The sequence below is a fragment of the Bos grunniens genome, chromosome 14, assembly GCF_055505025.1.
Source record: "Bos grunniens cultivar Pamir isolate PY7600 chromosome 14, Bosgru_T2T1.0, whole genome shotgun sequence".
In the NCBI taxonomy this organism is placed as follows: domain Eukaryota; kingdom Metazoa; phylum Chordata; class Mammalia; order Artiodactyla; family Bovidae; genus Bos; species Bos grunniens.
Window position 1 is genome coordinate 36,502,116 of NC_141178.1, and position 18,201 is coordinate 36,520,316.

Sequence of the window (18,201 nt, forward strand, 5' to 3'; positions counted from 1 at the left end):
TTCCAATCCCCCAATAGTGTGCAGCAACAGAGGCTTGGCCCATAAAACCTGGGCTCCATGCAGATGGGAAATCTGACTTGACAAGAAGGGAGTACACATATACGAATTTTCAAACAGGAGCTGGGAGCAAAACCAAGGGGAGGGGATCTCCAATTTTGCAATCTGACTTCAGCATGTTCCCAAAACACATGAAGTAAAAAGGAAAACAAGACAGCATAATTAATGAAACCATCAGAAAAAAAGGAATCAAATGGATACAGAAGCTGAAAAGCAAACAGGGACTTCTCAGGACAGATTAAGTATTTCGTCAACTTAATTTCTCTGACAGGGTACAAAGCTCAGTGTTCAAAGAAAGGGGTGATGGAAGTTAGATCCTGGATCATAGTTGACTTAGTATAACGTAGTGACATTCTTATAGGGAACTGGAGAGGTGGAATAAAGAGAAGGAAAAGCTGGATCTGGTTGAAAGAGTTAAGAACTATGAGACTGAGTTGGCGACTATAAACCTTCACTCTACTCCTGGAACCCGAAGTGGAAAAACACGCTCACTGAAGGGGAGTCTTGTCCGTTTCAGGTCCCCACTCTGATTACTTCTAAGTGAGGCAACTTACTAGACTCTCCCTAAGAATGGGTCTCCTGTTCTTCCACAGTGATGTGACCTAGCTTTTCACATTTCCTGGTAATCCAAAAATCTGTGTGCCCTTGCACAGATCAGCTTAGCTCTGGGCTTCTGTTTGCACAGGTGAATAAGAGGATGGAGGAGGAGTCTTCTGGTCTTCTATCGGACTAGAAGACTGAAAACCTGGAACCGATGGTGTCCTGCTTTTCTAGTGGTAAGCATGAAATGCTTCTCACTCACTAAACATAGGCCAATAACGAGGAGGATGGCAGGTAACACTCACTGAGCTCCTACCCCGTGCCAGGCACTGTTGTAAGTATGCTTCACTCCTCTCATCTCCCAACAAGCCTGTGTGGGAGGTCCTGCTGATGTCCAGTGCTCAGTTTGAGTCACCCACTGAAGTCTGGGCCTCACTTCCTCACCTGTAACAGCTTGCAAGATAGAGAGCTACTAACTTGCCAACACTGATGGTCCCAGATATAGGTGCCTGACAGGCAGACAGTTCTCAGCAGAGCCTCTTGCACATAGAAAACCTCCAAAAAGCAGTAGACAGTATTTAAGATGTCAGGAGTTTTCTCTTTTAAAAAAATTTTTTAACACCAAAAACATTTTATATTGGGGTACAGCCAATTAACGATGTGGTAGTCGCAGGTGAACAGCAAAGGGACTCAGCCATACGTATACATGTATCCATTCTCCCCCAAACTCCCCTCCCATCCAGGCTGCCACATAACACTGAGCAGAGCTCCATGTGCATACAATAGGTCTTTGTTGGTTATCCATTTTAAACATAGCAGTGTGTACATGACCTTCCCAAAGTCCCTAACTATACCTCCCGCCCCCACAACCATGAATTCACTAAGTCTGTGAGTCTCTTTCTGTTTTGTAAATTCATTTGTGTCATTTCTTTTCAGATTCCACATATAAGGGGTGTCATATGATTTTTATCCATCTCTGTCTCACTTAACAATGGGTTTTCTAAAGCAGAATTACTACTTTGGGAAGAAGATTCCTCCTGGCTGGCACCAGCATGTCTTAGGTCTCGGAGGCCTTTGGTGTGGGTCTGTTACCTGGGGCTGGCTGGGAAAAGGGTATCTTGTGAGTGAGAGAGGCACTGGTGTAAGGGTTTAAACTCCAGCTTAAACCCTTGACTCCAGCTCCCCATTTCCTGGACGTGGGACCTAGGCAAGCCTTCTCCTTGAGTCTGTTTCCGAAACTATGAAACCTATAAAGATGGTAAGGGGAGGGGGAAGGTCACCCAAGAGAGAACCGGTAGCCATAGCAACCCTCCCACCTGTGAGAGGACTCTGGATTATAATAATTCCACAGAGGGCAGTCAGTAGATGAAACAAGAGCAGCAGTATATGGGGAGTATTTAAGTTTATGCTGTTTTGTTTTTTTTTAAGAATATTCCTTGTGTTCTCATTCTGATCTGTGAAACAACAAATAGCTCACTTGGTGACAACTTCTACTCTTATCCTGCCAAACACCATCTCTAATATTAAACAAATGATGTATTTAGAATATCAAAAAACGTCCCCCAAGAGCAGTAGTTTCTTTAAGCTAGCTTACAAAGCAGTGCTGATCTGTGATGAAAGTGGGAGAAATAAAAAGCAATGTATGTTTTTCTTAAAGTAAAATGTACTTCATTTTTATCTAAACCATGAGGTTTTTGTTGTTGTTGTTGTTAAACTTCCTTTGGTTTATAAAATGGTGGTGAGAGTAGTTTTTAATTGAAAAAAACTGTGGAAAGCTATGACAAACCTAGACATTGTCTTAAAAAGCAGAGACATCACTTTGCCTACAAAGGTCCATATAGTCAAAGCTATGTTTTTTCCAGTAGGCATGTATGGATGTGAGAGTTACACCATAAAGAAGGCTAAGCACCAAAGAATTAATGCTTTCGAGTTCTGGTGTTGGAGAAGACTCTTGAGAGTCCCTTGGACAGGAAGGAGATCAAACCAGTCAATACTAAAGGAAGTAAACTCTCAATATTCTGGGCTTCTGTTTGGGATGCTAAAGCTCCAATATTTTGGCCACCTGATGTGAAGAGCCACATGGCTCTTCTCATTGGAAAAGATCCTGATGTTGCGAAAGAGTGAAGGCAAAAGGAGAAGGGAGTGGAAGAGAATGAGATGGTCAGATAGCATCACTGACCCAGTGGACATGGATTTGAGCAAACTCTGGGAGAGTGTAAAGGACAGGGAAGCCTGGAGCACTGTAGTCCATGGGGTTGCAAAGAGTCAGATGCAACTTAGCAACTGAACAACAAATTAATGAGTAAAGTATAAAAGTACCAACTATCTGCTATTGCAACAAATACTTCGTGAAATTTAACTTATCTGTGAAATACAAGCGTCTTGGACACACAGATGTAGACTCAATAAGAATCTCAATACAAGAGAACTGCTGTTTCTTCATCAGCAGTGTAATCTCCCTGGTAAAACTATATCTTTCTATATAAGAATGTTCTGGTATCTGATTATTCTTCCAGTGAAAAATGCATAAAGTGGATTTGCAAACTCAATCTCATTACATATAACTATATATTATTATAGACAAATGAATATAAAACCATATCTACCTTTAACATAAATGATCCTATAATCAGTATGTAATGATACAGGATGACATTCCATTTTTTCCTTTTAAAAACAGTATGTCCATTTTAGAAAAGCTGGAAAACACACAAGCTTTTAAAAACTAACTTTGAGATTTAACTTATTTACTATACATTTCACATACTTGAGGTGCCAAATAGACAACTCTGACAAATACACAGAGCATTTTCAACAGCACAGAAAGTTTCTTTGCTCCTTTTTATAATTAGTCTCCCCTCTGGCATCCTCCTGGCCAGAAGTAACCACCGATCTCACTCCATCACTGTCGTTCATTTTGTTGTTTTAGAGTCTCATATGATTGGAGTCACACTGTATTTGTCCTTTTCTTTCTAATGTCTTTCACTGAGTACAACATGAGATTCATACATGTTGTCATAGGTATCAGTAGTTGGTTCCTTTGTATGATTCTGTATTATTTCTGGTGTGAATATATCACAATTTGTTTATCCAGCTGACTCTTGAAGACTTAAGTCTTATTTAAAATTTTTGTCTGAGTAATGCTGTTTTGAATATGAGCAGACTGGAATTTTTACGAACATATGTTTCCAATTCTCTTGAGTAAATATCTCTGAGTAGAACGGCAGGATCATCTAATAAGTGTATGATTAACTGTCTAAGAAATTCAGCTTTTGCATCAGGTGGCACCATATTTACTCACAACAGTGTACAAGAGATCCAGTTGTTTCATATCTTCAGCAACACTTGGTATTGCCAGTCCTTCGGATTTTAGCCGTTCTACTGGGCGTAAAGTGATATCTCACTGGCTTCTACTTCCATCTTTCTAATAACACTGCTGAGCATATTTTCACATGCGTATTGGCCATTCTTTTATTTTCCTTGGGAAGGATCCAGGTTTTTGACCTTTATTATTGGCCGTCTCTGTTCCAGCTAAGCAGTCTTTGGGGGCCTGTAGCTCTAGCATGTGCCTTTCTCTCTAAATTACAGGATGGAGACCTCACTTGTGACATCAGCCTTTTGGGTCCAAAAATACCCCTGCTGTTTTTCAGTTTGTCCAGCTTTTTTTTTTTTTTGGATGCACTATATGACTTGTGAAATGCCAGTTCCCCAACCAGAGATTGAACTTGGATGCTCGGCAGTGAGAGCTCACTGTCCTAACCGCTAGACCACCAGGGAACTCTCTGTGTCCAGCTTTTCTTGTGGTAAGGATCACAGTGATGACATCCAAGTTCCTTTACATATCACAGCTGATATTTATGCATCTCATGAGATGGTCATATGACTTCATTTACACTTAATATGCTTAATATGATGAAAAACACTGATTTAAAAAAAATAGAATCAACCTAGCACTCCTATGGAGAAGGCAATGGCAACCCACTCCAGTACTCTTGCCTGGAAAATCTCATGGATGGAGGAGGCTGGTAGGCTGCAGTCCATGGGGTCGCGAAGAGTTGGACACGACCGAGCGACTTCCTTTTCACTTTTCACTTTCACGCACTGGAGAAGGAAATGGCAACCCACTGCAGTGTTCTTGCCTGGAGAATCCCAGGGACGGGGGAGCCTGTTGGGCTGCCGTCTATGGGGTCGCACAGAGTCGGACACGACTGAAGCGACTTAGCAGCAGCAGCAGCAGCAACTCCTATACACACATGACCAGGATATACTATCCTTTTTGTCTACTGTGAAATTCAACCTGCTTCTATTTCCTCAAGGTTTGTCGGTTTATATTCATGAAGGATATTGGTCTGTACCATACCATTCTTGTCAGATTTTGGTATCAGGATTAGTCCGGTCAAATAAAATGAGTTTGGAAGTACACCCTCTTTTCTCTATTCTCTGAAAGAATTTGTGAAGGTTTGGTTGCTAATTCTTGACTGTCTTAATTCACTGGAAAAAGACTTCTGTGCTTGAAGCTTTCTCTATGGGAAGTTCTAATTAAAAGTTTAACGTATAAAGAGATCTGTGGCTATTTAAATTTTAAGAAATTAGTCCTTTTCATCTAAGTTGTTAAGGATATGAGCACAAACCTGTTCATAATATTTTCCGCTCTTTTAATCATGTAGAAGTTTTAGTGGTATCTCAATTTGTCACTTGATTCTATCCCCCCCCCGCCCTTGTTCAGTCTATCTAGACATCTATCAATTTTTGTTGAAAGGAATCAACCGCACCTTTGTTAATTTTCTCTATACTGTGTATGTTTCCCGTCTCACTGACTTTAGCTCTTTGAGATTAGTATTCTTCCTAACTTCTTAAAGATAACATTTTAACTCACTGACTTCAAGTCTTCTTTCTTTTCTAATACAGGCATTTCATGCAATAATTTTCCTCTAAGTTCTATTGAGGCTGTACCACAAAAACATTAGAAATATTAATCTTTCTATTGAGTTGGCCAAAAAGTTCATTTGGGTTTTTTCTATAACATCTTACAGAAAAACTCAAATGAACATTTTGGCCAACCTGATACTATCATTCAGTTCAAAATATTTTCGGTTTGTTTTTTGTGATTCCCTCCCCCCCCTTTTCCCATGTGGTTACATGGCTGTGCATTAAGTTTCTAAATATTTGCTTCTTAATTGTTTTGGTAATGATTTCTAACTTAATTCTGTTTTGGTTAGATAATGCACCCTGTGCCACTACAATTTAATAAATTTAATTTACATTTCACTTTAATTTAAATTAATAAATGTAAATTTCACTTTAAATTACAAAAATGAAAAATTTAAAAATTGACTGAGACTGATTTGCGCCCAGCATATAGTCCATCATGGTGAATAAGTCTCTTGAACTGCAAGGGTGTAACATTCTAAAGTTGTTGGGTATAGTATTCTCCCTGGCATGCAGTAGTGGTCACAGAAATCTTATAAAACAAGTGAATTAACTATGATGTAACAAATAAATGAAATGAGTATTAATAGAAACGGACTGGTCAAGGGGCTAGAATGAAACTACAGTTGACCCCTGAACAATGAGGGTGGTTAATCTACCTGTAATATACATAGTCAGCCCTTTGCATGTATTGTTTCCCTGCATCCGAGGATTGAATGGACAATGTGGTACTGTTGCCATTGAAATTTCTGCGTGTAAGTAGACCTGTATAGTTCAAACCCACTTTGTTCAAGGGTCAACTGTATTTTGAGAGAAAGGTAGCTAAAGATGAGAGGATGACTACAACTGAGAAAGCAGATATCCAGAGGTCACAAGGGGAGTCTCATGAAAGTAGAGACAGAAAAGGTTTGTAGAACGGAGCAGGAACCTGCTTTCTGTAACAAGAGGCAGAAGGCAGATGGGATAGAGGGTAAACAGTTTTAGGGAAGTTCCATTAGACAATGTGAAACTTCTCAGTATAGCAGCAACAAGACCTTTACTAGAAGAAAGGTCTTCTACTTACTTTCTTCTTTATGAAGAAAGGAGGTGGGAGGAGGCTTTTGGGGATGGCCACTCAACAAACCACTGTGAAGAAGAAAAGGCCAGGGGAAGGTACCATGGCTCCATGAAGGCCTGGCATGAGAATCTGTATTGAGGGTCTTATTCTGCAAACGTTTCTAACCCAGGAACCTAAATGGGATCTAAGGATGGGTTTCAGCTAAACCTCTGCAGAACTTCCTAATAATTAAAATTTTCAAGTGTCAACTCAACATCACATGTCCTATCACAGCCTTTATCCGGGGAGCTACAGGATGAGTTACTGAACCCAGATGAGGAAGAGTAAGAAAAGCTTTTGTAGGAGGTGGTATCTGAACTAAAGCTGGAAAGGAAGCTGGAATCATCCAGAGAAAGGAGTGTGTTCATCTGAAGACCTAAATGACATTCTCAGAAAAGCTTTATTAGGAATGAAGCTGATATTTTGATCTCCATTCATATTTGTCATTGAAAAGGGCATTTTAAAACTGATTCTATAAAACTTCAGATGACTTCTGAAGTCCCTTTCAACATTCAGAAGTCTATTATCCTGAATCATCAAGACAACCAAACTCGGCACCATTGGTTTAAGAATGCTGAGGAATACAGAGGTAACATTACTAAGCTTTCTATCAAAGAAGAATAAGGGCTGTTATTAGAAAATTAATTTATGGGAAACTCATGCCCTGATGATGTCAAAACTTTACAATGCAGAAATAAAATGCTGCTTGAGATTTAGTTTAAAAATGTAGAGCAATTCATACCAAAGAGAAATATAACATCAGATCAGATCAGTCACTCAGTCACGTCTGACTCTTTGCGACCCCATGAATCGCAGCACGCCAGGCCTCCCTGTCCATCACCAACTCCCGGAGTTCACTCAAACTCACATCTATCGAGTCAGTGATGCCATACAGCCATCTCATCCTCTGTCGTCCTCTTCTCCTCCTGCCCCCAATCCCTCCCAGCATCAGAATCTTTTCCAGTGAGTCAACTCTTCGCATGAGGTGGCCAAAATACTGGAGTTTCAGCTTTAGCATCATTCCTTCCAAAGAAATCCCAGGGCTGATCTCCTTCAGAATGGACTGGTTGGATCTCCTTGCAGTCCAAGGGACTCTCAAGAGTCTTCTCCAACACCACAGTTCAAAAGCATCAATTCTTCGGCGCTCAGCCTTCTTCACACTCCAACTCTCACATCCATACATGACCACAGGAAAAACCATAGCCTTGACTAGACGAACCTTTGTTGGCAAAGTAATGTCTCTGCTTTTGAACATGCTATCTAGGTTGGTCATAACTTTCCTTCCAAGGAGTAAGCATCTTTTAATTTCATGGCTGCAGTCACCATCTGCAGTGATTTTGGAGCTCCCCAAAAATAAAGTCTGACACTGTTTCCACTGTTTCCCCATCTATCTGCCATGAAGTGATGGGACCAGATGCCATGATCTTCATTTTCTGAATGTTGAGCCTTAAGCCAACTTTTTTACTCTCCACTTTCACTTTCATCAAGAGGCTTTTGAGTTCCTCTTCACTTTCTGCCATAAGGGTGGTGTCATCTGCGTATCTGAGGTTATTGATATTTCTCCCGGCAATCTTGATTCCAGCTTGTGTTTCTTCCAGTCCAGCATTTCTCATGGTGTACTCTGCATATAAGTTAAATAAAAAGGGTGACAATATACAGCCTTGATGAACTCCTTTTCCTATTTGGAACCAGTCTGTTGTTCCATGTCTAGTTCTAACTGTTGCTTCCTGACCTGCATATACATTTCTCAAAAGGCAGATCAGGTGGTCTGGTATTCCCATCTCTTTCAGAATTTTCCACAGTTTACTGTGATCCACACAGTCAAAGGCTTTGGCATAGTCAATAAAGCAGAAATAGATGTTTTTCTGGAACTCTCTTGCTTTTTCTATGATCCAGCGGATGTTGGCAATTTGATCTCTGGTTCCTCTGCCTTTTCTAAAACCAGCTTGAACATCAGGAAGTTCACGGTTCACATATTGCTGAAGCCTGACTTGGAGAATTTTGAGCATTACTTTACTAGCGTGTGAGATGAGTGCAATTGTGTGGAAGTTTGAGCATTCTTTGGCATTGCCTTTCTTTGGGATTGGAATGAAAACTGACCTTTTCCAGTCCTGTGGCCACTGCTGAGTTTTCCAAATTTGCTGGGATATGGAGTGCAGCACTTTCACAGCATCATCTTTCAGGATTTAAAACAGCTCAACTGGAATTCCATCACCTCCACTAGCTTTGTTCGTAGTGATGCTTCCTAAGGCCCACTTGACTTCACATTCCAGGATGTCTGGCTCTAGGTCAGTGATCACACCATCGTGATTATACAAACATGCAAAAGTAGAACACACTACCCAGAGCAAAATCCAATAAAGACGAGAAAATGTGTAGATACTGATGAGGCTGTGTGGTGGTTCAACAAGCCTCCATTTTACTGGGATATACTGGGTTCTACAAAGTACTGTTCTCACAGGTACAGCATGTAAAATAACACTCTGCTTCTTTTGACACTTGTTAACTGCATACCCCATTGGCCTGGATGGGTAACTAACCATAATGAAAGACTAGGAAGACCACAGCAGAAAGTTAGCAAATGCATGGAGTCTACAACCTAAAGGTCTGGGCTTGCCTTGTGGCTCAGATGGTAAAGGATCCACCTGCAGTGTGGGAGACCTGGGTTTGATCCCTGGGTTGGGAGGATCCCTTGGAGAAGGGAAAGGCTACCCACTCCAGTATTCTGGCCTGGAGAATTCCATGGACTGTACAGTCCATGGGGTTGCAAATAGTCGGACACAACTGAGTGACTTTCACTTTCACTTCACCTTCCTTTATTTGATAGCGTAAGAACTGCCAAATTTCAGGATGCTACATTCCAGGGGAATATTCTGCAAAGGGGGATGAGGTACAAATGGGCAGTGGCTGAAGCACAAAAAGAACCAGAAATAGTCACTGATTTTGGAGGAGGCCATTGAGAAATATGACAAATCAATACTGACCATCTGCAGGGGACATTTACATAGTAAGCATTTATTCCTGCAGACATCTAAAGGATTCCCATCACTGTTCCATGAAGCAGGTCATGTGGAAAGCTTTTACACATTTAAAATAGTTTTTAAAAACACACTGTGTATTTTGAGGCACTCTGAGTGCCTCACCCATGAAAACAGGTCTTTAAAGTTGGCAATGGAAAGAACCCTTTACAGATGGAAGGCTTGATGGTGAAGGAAATGAATTGACTTTAGCGACCACCACAGGAAGAATACTAGGCACAGCTAGAGGCTGAAATCGCCTCAAATCTGAAAAGATTCTTAACTGTGCTTAAAAGAGAATTTGAAAGTTGCCTGTGAGCTTACACCTGGCCCCAGTTGAGCTTCCTCATCAGCATTCCAAGCCCTGCCTCGGAAAGCTGGGGAAAAGAATCTTGCAAGCACAGGAAAATAGACAAATTTCTTTCCTTCAAGCCTAATCTGATGATTTAAATCTATCCAGTCTAATGCCTCTCAGGTGTTCTAACCATCTAATGCCTGTTAAGAGTGCTTCTGCAGGGAGTTACTAACACTAGTAGCATCTCTTCTGATTAAACACATCTGCCACAAAATAGCAGGTGTCTTCTGGACAGTGAAATTCGCAGAAATCCTAATAGGAAATTTGCAAAAGGTTTTGAATGCTGGTGTGTGAAAACATATTTAAGTTTTCTCAGACTTTGGAGAAACTGGACGGTGCAGGGTGGGAGAAGTTTGTTTAAAATTTAATGTCTTTTAAATAAAGGCAGCCCTTTGAGCCTCTGATCCACCAGGAAAGCCCCCATGGACTGTAGCCTACCAGGGTCCTCAGTCCATGGGATTTTCCAGACAAGAATACTGGAGTGGGTAGCCATTCCCTTCTCCCAGGGCTCTTTCCAACACAGGTTTTGAACCTGGGTCTCCTGTACTGCAGGCAGATTCTTTGGCATCTGAGTTACCAGGGAAGCCTCAAACAAAGGCATCAGAAAGATATTAATAGAGTGGAGTTGTTGGCTAAAATCAATTTTTAAAAATGAAACAATTAACAAGGTTAAAGGATAATTTTCAAAAGTGTTAAAAGCATGACTTTCCTGAAACACAAAAATCAACATATGTTTAAGATTCTGTGAAAACTGAAAAGATATTACAACCAACTCAAAGGAGAATCCAAACAGCAGACATGTTTTTAGATCAGGAGTGATGTGAATGTGTAAAGGAGTGGCAAAACTCACCTTTTTCCACAGTGGACTGTGAAGTCAATTGTACCTCTGTGGGACAGAATTTATACACCTACAACAGGAATTATTTTATACTGTTATCAGTTTCCTACAACTTACAGAGTTGTAAAACAGCTTTGTAGAATCAGAATTAGATAACCTGGAATGATGTGCTATTGAGGATGCATAGTTTTCTATGGAGGCACAATTTTTTTCCCTACACAGATCACTGCTCATTTTATTTATTGCTGTATTCCCGAAACCTGGAACAGGGTAGATGCTCCATAAATACTTGCTAAACAGATAAATGTCTACTATGTATCAGGCATAAAGCTAAAGCCTTCACATGCATCATCCTCTTTAATCTTCCCAACAACCTTTTAAGATAAATATTATTCTCATATCACTAACTTGAAACTAGCTTGTGTAATGTTGCACGGTTATTACTTGTCAGAGGTCGAGGGGTGGAGAGCAGGGGCAGAGGCAGGTGGGGAAGGAGGGTTTGCCTCAGGATTGTAATCAGAAAGCCCGTCTTTTTTCTTCTTCCTTATTCTTTCTTCTATTCAGTACATCCTTTAAATTTATTATTATGGTATCATGTGCCTCTAAATTAGGGGATTGTTTATGGGCTTCCCTGGTGGCTCAGAGGTTAAAGCGTCTGCCTCCAATGCGGGAGACCCAGGTTCAATTCCTGGGTCGGGAAGATGCCCTGGAGAAGGGAATGGCAACCCACTCCAGTATTCTTGCCTGGAGAATCCCATGGACAGAGAAGTCTGGTAGGCTACAGTCCACGGGGTCGCAAAGAGTCGGACACGACTGAGCGGCTTCACTTTCACTTATATATAACAGAGATATAGACATGATTCCTTGATGAGCTTGATACTGGAGATCCTGGCTTTAAGAAAGGTAAATGAACAGCATTACTCAGGAGAATCTAAGCGTAAGTAAGAGACATATGAACATCTTTATTGTGGCCTTGCAGACAAGAACAGAATATTTCCAGCCCAGATTCCAACCTCCATCCTTAGGTGCTCATTACAATTTTTAGGATAATGAAGATGGATGGATTCAGCAGTGTTTCTGTGCATAGTTTGTTTCCACAGAAAGCAGAGCAGCTCTGAGGAAGACAGCAGTGGCTAACATTTACTGTGTGATTACTATGACCGAGAAGTACTTTCACAGCAACACTTTTGAGGCGGCTACTACCATCAGCTCCTGCTTATGGATTAAAAAAGCCGGAGTATACCAAGTCACTTTCACAGAATCACACCACTAAGCTGCAAGTCTGGGCACTGACCTGGGACGTTTAACTACTGCCCAACACTCACTCTAAGACACTCTACAGACTGCATCAGTTGTTGAGGTTTTCTCTGCCATCATGTTTTGATTTTTCACAACCCTCTCTGCCTAGGTTTATCAGAGTCTACGAGGGCACTAGGATTCCTGGAGCTTCCAGCACCACAGGGATGGAAACTGCAGGCTGGCTGAAGTCCTGAGAGCTATCTTCTGGCCACTTGGCACCTGTGATCATTTGGGTAGTTTACATCCACCCTTGGAGAGGCAGGGGTCAGCAATCAGGGGACAAAAGTAGTCTGCCTCAAACAGGTGAATGTCTGAAAGATGTGTGCCAAATGTTAATCTGAAATCATTCCCTTTTAAGTCCCCCAATAGTCCTCTGCTTTCTTTTCTTGCCAGAAAACAGGCTGCCCTTAGAATGAGGTAGTAGTATGATTTTAGACACATCCAGATGAGTTTTGATATGAAGAATAGGTATGCAGGAGTCACTAAATGGTTATAGTGGTTTATTATACCATTTCATTTAATCTTCACAATGACTCCCTAAAACAGGTATTATTATTATCTCCACTTAGGAGAAGAAGAAGTGAGGTTGAATAACTTGCCTAGGTTAAAGAGTTTGCCCAAGATCCCAAGAAGGTTGAGATCTACCAATACTAGAGGTATCCATGGAGACCAAAAGCAATATGACAGCTGTTTGCAACACGCCACTTAGCATACAGCCTTCGGAAGTGGTTCCATTTACTCCATAATCATTGAAGCATGAGATCTTTATTTCTGAGGGATATAATGCTCACCCTCTTCAAACCACTGTAAATGCTTACCCTTCCCTCAAGGGGATCACAGAATTCCTACCCCTATTAAAAGGTAACACTACTTTCAAATACATAATGAAAAAGGCATTGTTATTACTATCAAACAAACATTAGGAAAGATCTTCTCTGGTGGCTCAGTCAGTAAAGAATCTGCCTGTGATGCGGGAGATCTGGGTTCGATCCCTGGTCGGGAAGATCCTCTGGAGAAAGGCATGGTAACCCACTCCAGTATTCTTGCCTGGATAATCCCATGGACAGAGAAGCCTGGCGGGCTACAGATCTGGACTGAAACCAGGACTTGTCAACTTTACCCCACCTGAAGCACAGTTTTGGTGCACAGAACATGTTCCTCTGTCCTTTCATGGCAGAGTTTGAAAAGAGAAGGGTGGGAGGAATGGGTGAGGCCTGCAGAAGACCCCCTGGCCCTGATGAGCATCCCTGTGGACCCACCAGCTTCCTCTCACCCACCCCATTCTCCAGTTGAGAGCCACGATCCTGCAGGCTTTTACAGTTCATTATACTGTCATATTTCCTGCTGCCAAGTGCTTCTCGACCTCCACATACAATACTTAAAGCCCCTTGATCTAAATGGAGGCTTAATTTGTGTGTTGAAGGTATTCATCTCAGGGGCAGTGAGTTAGTATTATTATACTCACTCCAGAATTTTCCCATTCAGAAATCTTTTCTACTGAAAACATCTACCTACAGATCCTGTAACCAAGCTCATTTGAAAGACTTCCTCCCTTTCTTTTCTCAAGGACTGCAACACTCTTATTTTCTCTGGAATCCTCCCACCCCTTAACCCTGATTACCACATACATTTATATTGGACACTCAAAACCCATGGCTCCCTGTAATAACCACATTTGCTTGTTAAGTTGCAGTGGCGTGCCCGGATCTGGAATTTATCACCCCTTTTAAAGTAAACCCAGGCCAGAAAGTTTCAGCAGGAAGATGCTTTTTCATTGTGAGGGTGTGGGAAAGGCCATTGAGCTGGGGAGAGGGACTGAGTTATTTCGGATACTGCATACTTTACCAGTTATGTCGTGCTGTTTGAATGACTCACTGTAGATCTGATACTGATTCGGACAATGTTTCTTCAGCCACTTACAGACATCCTGCTGGGTCCACAGGGCCACTGGTTTTGACAGCTTCACCGTAGCCGACTACAAATAAAGAAGGAAAAGAAGGTCTGTTAACGCCAGTCCCATGCCTAGAGAGGCACTGCTGTTAGAAGTCCTGTAGTGTGGTAAAGCAGGGGTCTCCAGCCTCCGGACCAGAAAGCAGTACCTCCTGTCAGATCAGCAGCAGCATTAGCTTAAAAACATGTGGACAATACATGTAATGAATCATTCAGAAACCATCCCCGCCCAACCCTGCTCTGTACGAAAATTATCTTCCATGAAACGGGTCCCTGGTATCAAAAACATTGGGGATGACTGTCAAAGCTACAGGCTGGAGTCCCTGAAGATAAATATCTGACTCTTGTCCTCCTTTAATGGTCTTCATACCCCTGAAAACTAGGAAGAAAAGGTCCAGGTGGAGAAAACCATGAAAACTACACCTATTCTCAAGTTCTCTCTGTTGGGAAAAGTCCCCAGGAAGCAGTGTTTTCTGATGACTACTCTAACAACAAGACAACTGGATTGCTAAGTAATTGATTAAATTTTGGGGGTGAAACAGCTGCCCCCAAATGGCTTCTCTGCATATTCTAAGACAGTGTCCATTTCTCACTATCCTCAGATATCTCTAGGACCTAGGATAACTGTCCACAGCAGGTGCTAATACTTATTTTAGGAACATTATAGAATTTAGATACTTGTATGCAAGTGGGCCTGGGAGCTCTGGATGTAGGGCGGTCCTGTAAAGTCTAGGAATTAATTATGCATAGTAGGTAAGGGAAAAAGTCAATTCCACCAGCATGTGGGGATGGTAATAAGATAATGGCTGTAGCAAGACTTCATGTAGAAGCCAACCAGCTGAGGTCTTTTATTGGTCACTGGATCTTTCAGGGAGGTTTATGAAACAAAACACAGAGGTGGACCAATGGTAGGTTACAAGTACACTCATTCATTAACAATCATCAATGGTGTTAGAAGCTCATCTTCCTCAGAGACCCCAGGAACTTGGTTGAGGGGAGATGGAAGCTTAACCAGCTATAGATTTTTTTTTTTTAAATCATTTTGAATCACTGTTTGCATTCTGGATCAGGATTTTAATATAGTTCAGTTCAGTTCAGTCGCTCAGTCATGTCCGACTCTTTGCGACCCCATGAATCGCAGCACGCCAGGCCTCCCTGTCCATCACCAACTCCCGGAGTTCACTCAGACTCACGTCCATCAAGTCAGTGATGCCATCCAGCCATCTCATCCTCTGTTGTCCCCTTCTCCTCCTGCCCCCAATCCCTCCCAGCATCAGTCTTTTCCAATGAGTCAACTCTTCGCATGAGGTGGCCAAAGAACTGGAGTTTCAGCTTTAGCATCATTCCTTCCAAAGAAATCCCAGGGCTGATCTCCTTCAGAATGGACTAGTTGGATCTCAGTTTTTAATATAGGTGGTTCTTTAAAGGATGCTGGATGATACACAGACCTGGCCTTAAATATTACTGACACGTCTTTCATTTCCCTTTACACTTTCAGATTATGGCAAGGGGAGCTGCTAAGTCATTTCAGTCGTGTCCGACTCTGTGCAACCCCACAGACGGCAGCCCACCAGGCTCCCCCGTCCCTGGGATTCTCCAGGCAAGAACGCTGGAGTGGGTTGCCATTTCCTTCTCCAATGCATGAAAGTGAAAAGTGAAAGTGAAGTCGCTCAGTCGTGTCCGACTCTCAGCGACCCCATGGACTGCAGCCTTCCAGGCTCCTCCATCCATGAGATTTTCCAGCCAAGAGTACTGGAGTGGGGTGCCATTGCCTTCTCCAAATGGCAAGGGGAGAGCCTTGATTTTGTATAAGTGTTATTACATATATATAATATATATTAATATAATATATTTAATATCTTACAACACACACTGACATGATCTTTGGCAAAAATAGGGCTTCCTTCAGCCTCAGAACTGTCATCAGAAAGCAGAATTTTCATCGAGCACATAATAACTGCTCTGCTTTATTTTTTTATCTGTAAGGTTACCCTAAATCTTTTCTTTTAAAACAAATTTGAGTTAAAAAAACCTGGGTTATTATTTACAATTGCCAAGGTACAGAAGCAGATTAGTGGATAAAGAAGGTGTGTATACATATACGCACATACACAGCAACAGACAGACACACACATATACATACAATGGAATACTACTCAGTCATAAAAAATAGCAAAATTTTGCCATTTGCAGCAACACAGATAGACATTGAGGGCATTATGCTAAGTGAAATAAGTCAGAAAGAGAAAGACAAATACTTTCTCTTATCACTAGACATCACTTATAGGTAGAACCCCAAAATAAAACAAACTAGTGACTGTAACGATAAAGAAGCAGACTCACAGATGTAGAGACCAAACTAGTAGTTACCAGTGGGGAGAGAAAAGGGGGCAGGAGAAATACAGGGGTAGGGGAGCAAGAGGTACAAACTAAAAGGTGTAGAGTAAGATACAAGGATATATTGCACAACATGGGGAATGTAGCCAGTATTTTATAACAACTATAGAAGGAGAAGAATCTCTAAAAACTGTGAATCACTCTATTATACACCTGTAACTGATGATATTGTACATCAACTTCCTTCAATAAAAAACAGGTCAATTTCAAGAAAAAAAATTAAGGAAACAATAATATAGATGGTAACAGTGAAAACAGAGGATAATTCAAGTTTAGAAAACTTCAGGTGTTATGTTTTATTAGTATATTTCCAGTTGCATGATTCTTTGGGCCATCGCTTAGAAAATAATCAGAAAAAAATATCAATTTTTGCTTTGTGCTGTGGTAAGGTTTTTCTCTCACTCTTAAGCGTGGCATTCCATTTTTCCAAAGATGATTTTACATGTGCACATACATGTACATACGCACATACATATCTGCTTTTCATTTATTGTGATTGGCATTCCTCCACTGATATTTGGGGTTGATATTCCCTCCCTCTGAACTCTGAAAGGGATCACAGGGAGCTGGGCCATGGAATATAGTGGGATTGATTCTATCTGTGACTTCTGAGACTACGTAATGAAAGACATACAGCTTCTACCTGGCTCACCCTCTCTGGCACTCACCTTTGAAACCCAGACATCATACTCTGAGGAAGCCCTGACCACATGAAGAGACCAGATCTAGGAGTTCTGGCCAATCCCTCAGCATAAGATCTCAGCTGACAGCCACCACTAACCTACCAACCATCAGACAAATGAGTAGACAAGCTGCAGATTATTCCATCCACCAGGATTCAAATCTTTTAGTTCAAACTCCCAGATACCCTGATGCAGAAATGAATCAATCGCTGACCCATATAATCCACAAAGAACATATACAGTTCTTCCACCACCGTACTGGGGTAACGGCAACCTTAGTAACCGAAACACTCAGAACAGAACTGTGACAGCTGAGCTTCCCAGAGAGCCCTGAACTTAATAGATGCTCTATAGAGCCATAATGAATTAATGACACCATTCTCACCGAGTCGGAGGGCATAGCCCTGCCTTGCTACTTAATCACCTGGATTAATCCAGCTGGATTGGCAGTCCAGCCCTCTCTGCTCTAGCCCCACTGTGCGCTGCTCAAATTAATCTCGTCTTCCTCTTCCTTCCACTCCACAGCCTCTGGTCGCAGACAGGAAGCCCTTTTCCTGCCAATCACAGTGTACAACCAGATCAATCATTTTCCTAATTTTGATGAGAAAGAGAAGGGCCTCTGGCATGGATAGAGCAAATGTTGTGTTGTTTAGTTTTTTTCCTTTCCGCCCCTCATCGCCTTTCCCTCACATGATTAAGAAACCAGAGATTTGGCTCTTTCAGCTAGAGATGCACATCCCACCATGTTTCACAAGTCAGCACCTCTGAATCTGGCTCCTTCCTGCTCTAAAAAGTTTCCTTCAGATTAGCTGAATGAGTTCATAGCTGACACATCATTGCCCTGAAACCCCTAGCAAGTTTCTTGCAAGTAAAGCTAATCAAATCTTTTGAAAACGCCTATAAACCAGTCACAGAAGGCTGTAAATTAGGAAGGGAGAGGCAGGAGGGTAAAACTGCTTACACATCAATATATCAAACTTCCTGGGAGGTTATTCCTTCACTTGCTCATTTCCTAGGGAATGAAGTACCCTCAGCACCAA

General features: G+C 41.6%; 1 protein-coding gene across 49 annotated transcripts in view; it reads right to left on the minus strand.

Moving 5' to 3' along the window:
• SAMD12 (sterile alpha motif domain containing 12) overlaps window positions 1–18,201 on the minus strand; it is a 451,161-nt gene that overhangs the window by 237,966 nt on the left and 194,994 nt on the right. For 46 of the 49 annotated variants that reach the window (XR_015140682.1, XR_015140677.1, XR_015140678.1 and 43 more), the window contains one exon: window positions 13,977–14,106. Coding sequence is in view for 42 of the 49 variants with exons in the window: in XM_086336401.1 (XP_086192527.1) it covers window positions 13,977–14,106 (130 nt within the window). In the remaining 7 variants the exon portion in view is untranslated. Of the gene's footprint in view, window positions 1–11,769; window positions 12,045–13,976; window positions 14,107–18,201 lie in introns of those variants that run through there. The other 3 variants (XR_015140679.1, XM_086336400.1, XM_086336386.1) reach the window with 1 other exon arrangement.